Source organism: Ziziphus jujuba, chromosome 3 (assembly GCF_031755915.1).
Source record: "Ziziphus jujuba cultivar Dongzao chromosome 3, ASM3175591v1".
Classification (NCBI taxonomy): Eukaryota; Viridiplantae; Streptophyta; class Magnoliopsida; order Rosales; family Rhamnaceae; genus Ziziphus; species Ziziphus jujuba.
Window position 1 is genome coordinate 18,900,594 of NC_083381.1, and position 10,888 is coordinate 18,911,481.

The window sequence follows — 10,888 nt, forward strand, 5'->3', positions numbered from 1 at the left end:
AATTGATGTTGTGTAGAATCTAAGTTGAGAGCGTTGTAGACAACATCTTCAAGTTTTGCCAATGTACAATTCCTTTTTATACGTATAATCTTCGTTCTTTGACGTTGGTATCTCCAAGTACCTTCAGAACATACACTCCATGTTCCATCATAGAACAGTAAAATTAAAATTTGTAACATTGAGCACAAAGGGTTTACCAATTCAAAACATACTAAGTATCTACTTGTCACAAGCTTATGGTAATTCGTGAGGTCGTATGACTAAAAATAATTGCAATCATAGAATCTTTGCTGGAAGGTTTAACTATAATCCTGAAGCAAAAGTAATGAAAAAACACAAATGCATTTTTAGTAAATGAGTACAGAAAATAAGCCATACAATTATGTTATTAACGCCTAGTGGAATAGCATTTTAAATGCAAAAGAGTATAATAGCATTTTAAATACAAATACAAATGCATTTTCAGTGAATGAGTAAAGATAAAATACAAATGCATTTTCTGTAAATGAGTACAAATGCACTTTAAATGTTGCATATTAACACCTAGTAGAATAGCTACTCTTGATAGACATAGTGGATCAAGTAGATTAAGATGTCAAATTTGTGGCACATGTGCTAAGTCATAACATAACATTAGCTTGAATGGATGCAATGTTGACAATGTGGAGTTCTGTGGATTATTTTGTTAAACATCATAAATATAGTTACATTTAGCATGTCATTCATTTACAATAATATTTGAGAAGTGGACAAATTCGATTGTCCAATCGGTTTGCTTTTAGAAAATGGAAAAATTAAATATTCCGATGGAACCGCCATTAAATTTTCCAACAAGCAAGTGTTTCGTAATTACTGATGAACCGTACGTAACAAACAAAGGTTGTAATTTTCAAATGGAAATTTCTGAACCATTTATGGATTGTTTTACATAAAATAGCACCAACATAGAACTTGCACTTATATATCATGTTAAAACGTGACAAACAATGAATCCAATATAAAGGAAAAATATATACATATCTGTACATATATATATATATATATATGTATATATATATACACATACCAAAAAATCTTTAACTACAATTTAATTACACCCTTTTGAAGTGTATGGGCTCCACAATGAAGATTTTCAGTCTTGTTGTTATCACAAAAGGTTGGGGGTATGCAGGGAGAGTGAACTGAACTGAAGGTGGTATTGTGTTTTCTGCAATGGTTCGTCAGTGCGAAGAAAGGCAGAAAGGTACGTAACCAACAAAAGAGAGAGAGAGGGGAAGACACACAGGATTCATTTAATGTGGTAGCAGGGAGAGTAAGAGAGAGGGATAGAAGTTAATGAGGGTAGATGAGAAATGAGAGATGGTAAAAAAAATTGTTTTAATATTTTCCACTTTATTCGACAGGTAATGAGAAATGAGGGTAAATGAGAAATGGAAAATTGTTACATTTATTTTACACTTTCATATCCATTTATTTAAATAGTTTCCACAAGTGCACAATTAATTCCCTCCTAACAACTCTCGTTTGGACATACTACCATGGAGACGCATTTTAAAAGTGATTGGAAGAAGCTTGCAAGCTGGGAATAGTCTACAATCTAAAACTAACTACATTTCAATGCATACCATTCAAACAAGTTCTAATGGTCAGAAACTAGAGAGCCAATATTTGAGAACTCAATTATCATCCATTTAAATTATCATCCTTCTTATTTATTGCTTTTCCACATATCAAATAATATGGAGAATTTAATAATGAAATTGGGTCTTTACACATCATATTGACATGAGAATCACGTACAAAAACTAAAAACAAAATCTGAATTAGCAAGAGGAAATTGTACAAGTGTTTTATGAATAAAAACTAGAGAATATTACAGCTCCTACAAAAGCCTTTGTTGGTATCAATCCCGAATTGACCCAATGTTCCCCATCAATGTCAAAATCTCGAACACCAACTGGCACCACAATTAGTATAATGCCAAACTTTAGTGACAGCATTAAAAGCATACGGGGCACCTCCACTAAAACGGAGACCAATATGATATCTGGATGAAATCAAACGAAATATCTGCAGTTAGTTACAATATTTAGCATACAAGTTTCAAAGAAAATAATTAAATACCTAGAGTATCCATAAAGAAGTATAAAGGTTCAAATCTAACAATTGAGGCAATAGCTCATACCCAGTAATATCCCTTGCTCTCTATGAATTGTATAGAACCAAAATCCAATCTCATAGACTGATTTGCTAAAGGATGCCCAAGTCTCCAAAGTAGCAAAAAAAAAGGAAGAATGTGAAAGTGTTTTCCATCAAATTCTTTTGCTACTTCCTTGTCAACCTCTGCCAACCTTCCAAAGTGCAGCATCAAATTCATCCACCAGTAATCTAACAAGTACAAAACATGTAGCAGAGAACAAACTACACATCACAGATGCAACAAATCAAACAACACATTAACATGATCAACATTCAACAATGCTTTGGAATGCCAATAACCAAAAATTAATAAAAATAAATAAATAACAAACAATAGAAGAATAAGAAAAAGCATACCATTACACAACACAACTACGGTAATAAAACGATAAGCAATGGCACCAGGCAACTAAGTATAGCAAAGACATACATTAAAGAAGTATCACATGCAACTACGTAAAGCAATAAATTAAATAACTATCACATACAAAATCGTGACTAATGAACAGTCGAAGTTTTACCCTTATTTTGCAAGAGCTCATTTATTCTATCTATGGAGAAAGCACAAACATTACTTAAATTTAATAGCATCTAGCTACCATTTTTATAGTTGTCAAAGAAAAGATTCATACAAATCTAAAAGACCCAAGTATCCATGCAAAACAACGTACACCTAAATGCAGATAAAAAAATTGCCACTACAGTATGCATCATATTTGCAATACCAAATGCAAATTATCAAACACGCAGGAACCTTAAAGGCAATAGATTTTGCATCATAATTATATGCATAACCATAAGCAACTAACCATCATTACTTAATCAATTTTTCATACCAACCACAAATTTCCAATAAATGGACAAAATTATTCTAAATTTCATAAAATGTTTTAGAGCCTTTAGCATATATGTTGAAACATTCCTTACATAATTGCCAATGAAGAGTTAACGTTAATATTCAATTTCATTTCTGCCTGTCATTTTCCATATAAACCTTTCAACAAAATAACTAACAAATCTTGGGTTCTTATTCAACACATATTCTGCTCGTTAGCCTAAAGCCACTTAAAAAAATGATTACATAACCTCCTACACCTTGATGTCAATGGAATACGGTAAGCCGTAAGTCTCAATAGCTCCAAAATTGTCCATAACCCTCCAAATAGAAGTTTGAAACATCCATCTTTCAGACTAACTATTCAAAGGGCAATCTTTTCTTTTATGGAGTTGGAGAACCATATTACAAACCCCCAACTTTAACCAGTTCAACCATCAAGCTCAATAGGAAAAAAGGAACTCTTGTCCTAATAACGTTAAAATTATTTTACATATATATATATATAATGAACAACAGACAACAAACAACAAAAACCAAATGCAGCCCCTAAATCATCATAGGAGACACTTTTGATGAGTGAGAAATAAGAGATATGAGAATCTAAACCTTTTGCTCGTTGTCTTCTCTCCTGAGATAGAAGAAGAACTCCATGTAAAGTGAACAGCAGACCCAATCCCAAAAACTCCAACGGTTTCATTCACATACAATCACAATTTTACGTTTCCTTCGACATAAAAACAGAGGGAAAACCTCGCAAGACTCTGACTGACAGGCAAACCAATCCAAAGCTTTTGCATTGGAAGGCACAGTGACCTTTAGAAATCCTCACAGAATCACATATGAAATGAAAACCAAACAAAACGACATAGTATCAAAACAGCAAAGTCTTACAGAATTTTCCAGTTCCTGAAACCAAAAGAACCCATTGGAGGAAGAAGGAGGATTCAGCTTCAACTTCCCCACAGCATCTTTGATACTCTCTAATCCCTTCTCAAGCGTCAATGCCGGGGGTAGAGTATGTGTAATGCAAGTCTCCACCACAAAATCCCCGTCCTCCATTCCCGAATCATTGCCGATTTCCATTATCAGACCGTCAAATCGCACACCGAACACTACCTAAAACAAAAATTACAAAAGCATAAGGAAAAAAATTACAGAAATAGCAAAAACAAAAAAACATAATCCTAATTTTGATTCCAACTTATCCCAAAAGCAATCAAAAAAAAAAAAAAACCCCATAAATGTTTTAAATAAACCCTTGAAACCACTGAAATTGTAAAGTCAAAGGAAAAATGAAGTAAACAGACTAGGCATTTTATCAGAGAGGCCAAGTGAAACAGCAAGCTTAGGTATCTGCTTCCGCCATGCAGTACCACCCTTGAGCTTCGTATACAAATCCACGTCCTCCTTCTTCACAATACCCTAATTTTGAATTCCAAACCATCAATTTCTTTCTTTGTATGGAATTTTGGTGACCAGAGAGACGAAACGGGGCTGTTTGGTAAAAGGGCAACTAGGTGAAGAAAGCTTGATGGATGAATGAGAAGAGATGAGACAACTTTAGGGAAGCGTGATGAAGGAGAAGAGAACAATCTGGTGAAGAAAAGAAAGAAATAACATAAAATAAAAAAAAGTAAAAATATTTAGTTTCGATATAAGGGTATTTTGGGATTATTAAAAATTGAAAGGGTAGAAAAAAAAAAGATAGCAAATAAAGGGGTAATCGTGAAGCTCATCCCTATAGGGGCATTGGGCCAAATTCCCCATATAAAAATGACCAAACAGATTGAAATAGAGTGCATCTTTTTGCACGGCAAGAATTTCTACTCACACTGCATAGATTGTAAAATTACTGAAAAACCTTTTTTTTCATATTTTTTTCTTTTCGGAAAGTTTAACCCATTTTTTTTCCTCTATTATTGTTTTTTTTTTCTTTCTTTTTCTAAATTAAGTTCTTATCTTCATCAACATACTTTCTCTTTGGCATTAGTTTTTAACCAATGCATGCAACAATTTTATTTCAATCTTACTTAAAACTAACCAATAATTTTCTCACAATGAACATTTGTTAGTTCAAAATATATAGGAATAATATATTCTCAATTCGATTAAGAAATTATCAATTGTTGTTCTCTAAAACTTCAAAGCTAAATTCTTAATCACTTATTAATTTGCTTTCTCAAAGTTAATGAAATAGTTATTTTCCATTTTCCAAAAATAAAAAAAAAATCCGTCACTCTGCAATGGTGTTTGCTTGTTCTACAGTTTTTTTTGTTAGGAACCGGTTCGGTAATTGATTATAAGTTTTTGAGGTTTCGATTTGTTAATGTTCAATTTATTTCTAAGGGAATTATGACCAGACAATTTTGACTTTAATTATCCATTTTGAAGCGAAAAAATGATAAATTGCAATAAAAATGTAACTAGAAGGTAAGTTTCTCCCAGAAAAAAGAAAAAAAGAAAAATAATAACAATAATAATGGCGATCTTGCAAAAGTTTTAAATTAGGAGGCATGTAATTGTAATTTCACCTTTTTTTTTAAATAAATAAAATGCAGAGTGAACTATATATATTTGACATCAGTTTTGTGTGTATAAAAGCTTGATTTGATTTGCGGAAGAGGCTGGGGAAAAAATAGCTCATTAGAGAGGTCTTAAGACTAATGTATTAGGGTTGTTAGTCTTTGCAGGTTAACAAGTCTGTAAAGACTTGTTAATCATCGCAGGTCAAAAAGGAAATACGAAGAAAAAAACCAATGAAAATTTATTTTCAAAAACAATGATTAGTGTATTAGACTTGTTAGTCTAGTCTTTGCAGGTCAGGGAACATGAAGAAAAACCACAAAGAAAAAATGAAGAAAAAGCCAATGAAAATTTTATTTTCAAAAACAATGACTTGTGTATTAGACTTGTTAGTCTAGTCTTTGCAGGTCAAAATGGAAAAACGAAGAAAAAAAGGAGAAAAAATGAAGAAAAACCGTTAAAAAAACAATGACTAGTGTATTAGAGTTGTTAGTCTTTTGCAGGTCAAAAAGGGAAAAAGAAATGTCGGAATTGAAAGGCAACTAATTTATGCCTATGTGTGAACCAAACTCATTTTCCATTTTGAATAAACTTTACAAGGGGAAGATGCAGGGAAATTTCTACTCAAATCTCAGGAAGAATAATCAACAACTAATTTATCATTGTGTTGCCCTTATTATTGTCTCATGTTTCATTAGTCATAGTTGGTTGTTTATTAATTACTTAATTTATTCATTAGTGATAAAGAATTTAATGGAATAGAGCTTGAGTACTGAACCAGTAGTGCGTTTAATTTTGATTGAAGAATTCTGGCATGGCATGAATTCTGCAATTTTGATCGGGTCAAATGGTGCGTGTAATGGTGCAAAAACACAATCTGTCATTGTGTGTGGTCACCCAAATATCATGAAAACATCTGAATGCTAAATATTAAGATTTCCTACCAAAATTTTCAATAATTACTTGCTGGTAGGACGAAATATGCACAAAGACAAATCAAACAGTGATATTGAGCAAATGAACCAAATGTTACGTACATTGGAATGGGGCCCACTTCAGTGGATGCTAGAAAAACAAGGAATTTCGTGGCAAAGCAAAGTGGACTAGTGGAATAAAAACATGCTTAATTATACTCTCCACTCAGCAATGAATGAAATATTGACAACCAACCTTATTGTTCATCGTCAATACTTAATAGATCAATCTCTTATCGTAACATGTTTTAATGTTATAAAGGAAAGAAAACAAAAAGAAAAAAGAAAAAAATAAAAAAGGGAGACTTTTTCTCTTGTGAAAACAGGACAAAACAGAGCATTTACCCTGCCTAGCAAATCTAGTCTAACAGGGACGATTTAACTAGATAAGCATAAGAAATTTCTCCACTAGTACTAAGATTTGAAAATTATGGGAAGTAGCTAGAGAAAGTACTTTACTTAATTCTATACACAAACAAAAACACATTCTTTTAGTTTATTACAAACTCTAATTTGTAATAGACAAACTTGATATAGAGAACAGCTTGAGTAAATTAAGTTAGAGGTACTTAAGAAGCACGAAAGCCATTTAGAAAACAATATACAGTGGAACCGAGAAATTTATTAATTTTGACAAATATGTCTAATTTGTGTCTTCTATTATCCTTCAACTAAAAATAAGAGGAAAAAAGAAAAGGAAATCAAGGCCTTGGTCGGAAAGCAGATCATATTTAGATTGGTTCGTATAGAACCACTTGATGTGGGCGGGGACGAGCCGAAAAGGTTGGGAAATGTACCTACAGGTCGATTAGAAGCATAAAGTCACAAAAAAAAAAAAAAATCAAAGGCACAAACAGATTCACTTTCATAAAACCATGTTAAATACATTAACAGAAAATGATGATTGTCCTGGCTGGAAAGCGGTTACTTAGGTGCCGTTTGTTAGATATATCAATTAGCTACAATGTGAATGAACGAAAAAATAATAATAAAAACTAAAAATCAAGATAATTTTAAGTTATGTTTCATGTTTAATTTATTTTTTAAGACAATTTTAAATTCATACAAACATATTTGAATTTCTACTTAATTTGTTTTCGAGGTAGTTTTACTTTACTTATTTACATTAATAGTCTGCTCATATATATATAATTTAATATGTATATCTAAACAATGTAACATGGCCTTGCAATTATTTATAATCTCAACTGTAATCAAATGCAAATTAAAAAATAGGGAATATTTTATTTACATCCTTTCAATTTTATCTTAATTACAATTAAATTCATGTTTATAAAAAAATTATTTATAGAACTCATCTATCAATTTTTATCTATTAATGTTTTATAATTAAAAATCATAAGTTTAATTATGGCAGAATGGAGGGGATCTAAATAAAATTTATTCATTAAAATATGAAATGGGATGTCATAATTTCCCAAACAAATAGACAATTTTTTTTTTTTTTATTTTGAACTCAAATGTCATAATTTGAGTTCAAAATAAAAATTTCAAATACACGCAACATGAATCATAGTTTTTATTAATGTCATAATTTCCCTCAAGTGTATTTTTAAATATAGGATCTATACAAATTTCAACTGGTAGCTCTGTTTCAAGTATTAACTTACAAGTAATTTATCTTTGTAACTTAAATGAGGCAAACCCATCAATTCAATCATTTGCACATGGTATGACTAAGTGAAGCAATAATGCAACATCTACATACAAAATACTCCTAAAGTCAAATCAAGTCAAATAATTCTATCCAAAAACACATCAAAAAGTACTTTTTTTTTTACAATGATGATCAAATTCTACTTGTGGGTGTATTGGATCAACGTCTCTCACCTCCAAGAAGGCAAATAGCATGCCGAGTGGTCTCCCGCAAGGCTAGCATTTGCATGTGTCAATACAAATCCAAAGTCTTTGACCAGCTATGAAGCAAGTTATTGGGAAGCTATCAACTTCATCGCCACCATTATCACAGCATCTTGATATGATTACACTAAAGCAGCCTCTTCATACGTGTTCTTTCTGATTAAACAATTTCACATGTAACACTCCCTAATTTATTATCAATAGTTGGAACCAAAACAAAATTTTTAGCCAATTCCACGATATCTAACATGGTTGACACTAGTTTGTGTGAATATACACCGCAATGGTGTATACACTTTTATCCTGCTGCAGATAATTAATCATAAACCTTTCTCAAACCTTGCCAAGAAATGAAGATGTTGATAGTATTATTCAAATTCAGTGTATATATTTGCAGCCAGATTAGGTTTAGCTACTTATATCGTCCAATGTTGCAATCCCTGGTCAAGCAGTTCCTTAGAAGATGTAATTCACAGGTTCAACTCATGTTAAAGACCAGTAAGTGGTCGAAAAGTCGAAAAATAACAAGCATTAGATACAAACTCCTTTAAGATATCAAAATAGTTCATTCCATGACTAAAAAGTGGTAGATACAAATTTTGTAAGAGAGTACTTAGATGTATTTACCTAATACAAAAACCATAATCATAATGATCAAAGACTGTTCTTTTACTCAAAACCAATTGAATTGGAAGGCTAGTCTCATTTTCTTAGTTACCATCATCATCATTATCATCATCAACATTTTGTTGGATCCTTCTTCCTCTGTCACTGCAAGTGTTATTACAACCAAGCGCGAACTGTCCAAGAACAAGAAGGACAAGGACAAGTAAAAGGACAGAGAATCTTTTTTTTTTTTTTAATATCAAATTATTAGTTTCTTTTCCAACCCCTAGACTTAAAGGGGCACGTTTCAGAGGTTTTAAACAGAACTCTAAAATATATGACAATGATTTTCTGGAACAGGAAAGGTAAAACAAACTGTTTCATTGACTATCAATTGTGTTGTAACAGTGCCTAGGTAGCTGCATATGGAGTTGTTGTCAGCTGACCAAGTCATTAGAATATTTGTTATGCAGTTAGCTGACCAAGTCTTTAGGATATTTGTTATTATTTATGCTGTTATGCTGTTTTACTTGTTAATAGCTAGAAATTAGGAAGCTGTTAGTCATGCCTTGTGTTTAGGAAATATTTTTGTTTTTCTGTTAAATGTTAGCTCTATATAAAGAGTAGTGCAGTGAATAAAAAATATATTCTGGTCTTCAATATTTTATCTGGTGTCTTATAACTACAAATTGGTATTAGAGCTATTTTTCTTGAGGGATCTGTGAGCTAAGCCATCTCTTGAGGGATCTGTGAGTTGAGTGAATCTAAACACAAACCCAGAAACACAAACCAAAACCAGTAACTTAAAAGACCAGAAACACAAAAACCTTTAGAAATGGAAGCTAAAACAACATTTTCTCATATTGCTCCACCAATTTTTGATGGTGATAACTATCAGGCTTGGGCTATTAAAATGATGGTCCATCTTGAGGCATTAGATCTTTGGGAGGCTGTAGAGGAGGACTATGATGTTCTACCATTGCCAGAAAATCCAACGATAGTACAACTAAAGACTCACAAAGAGAGGAAGACAAAGAAGTCCAAAGCTAAAGCATGTCTATTCTCTACTGTTTCAAGCACCATATTTACAAGAATCATGAATCTACAGACAGCAAAGGCTATTTGGGATTATCTCAGAAGCGAATACCAAGGCAATGAAAGAACCAAAAACATGAAAGTGCTTAACTTGATCAGGGAGTTTGAAATGCTGAAAATGAAGGAGACAGAAACCATCAAAGACTACTCTGACAAGTTGCTGGGCATAGTAAACAAGGTGAGGTTGCTGGGTAAGGATTTTTCTGATGAACGAATTGTACAAAAAATTCTTGTGACTTTGCCTGAAAAGTACGAATCTAAAATTTCTTCATTAGAAGAATCTAAGGATTTGTCAAGTATATCCTTGGCAGAATTAGTAAATGCATTGCAGGCCCAAGAGCAAAGGCGAATGATGAGAAAAGAAGAATCTGTAGAGGGTGCTTTTCAAGTAAAGGCATAAAATTCAGGAGGAGGCAAAGACAAGAAGGACAGCAAAAAGAAGTACAGCAAGAAAACTGAATACAATGACAAAAAGGATGAGGTAACATATCCACCTTGCCCATACTGTAAAAAAACTAACCACCCACAAAGGAAGTGTTGGTGGAGAGCAGATGTCAAGTGCAGGAAATGTGGTCAGATTGGGCACATGGAGAGAATCTGTAAGTCACAACAACATGAAGGAAAAGCAAATACTGCTGTTGAGCAACATCAAGAGGAGCAGCTATTTGTTGCAACTTGTTTTGCAGCAAGCAACAGTTCTAGTGATTCTTGGCTGATTGATAGTGGTTGCACACATCACATGACTAATGATCTAGAGCTTTTCAAAGAACTC

The 10,888-nt window shown here is 32.5% G+C and overlaps 1 protein-coding gene across 1 annotated transcript; it reads left to right on the top strand.

The window, feature by feature from the left end:
* Positions 1–9,856: 9,856 nt before the first annotated feature.
* LOC132803126 (uncharacterized) lies at positions 9,857–10,516 on the top strand. The gene has a single exon (XM_060815378.1). The coding sequence runs from the start codon at positions 9,857–9,859 to the stop codon at positions 10,514–10,516; it is 660 nt and encodes a 219-aa protein (XP_060671361.1).
* The last annotated feature ends 372 nt before the right edge of the window (positions 10,517–10,888 follow it).

What these genes read in the sequence shown, in the direction of transcription:
- LOC132803126 (XM_060815378.1), top strand. Translation starts at nt 9,857, where the DNA reads ATGGAAGCTAAAACAACATTTTCTCATATTGCTCCACCAATTTTTGAT.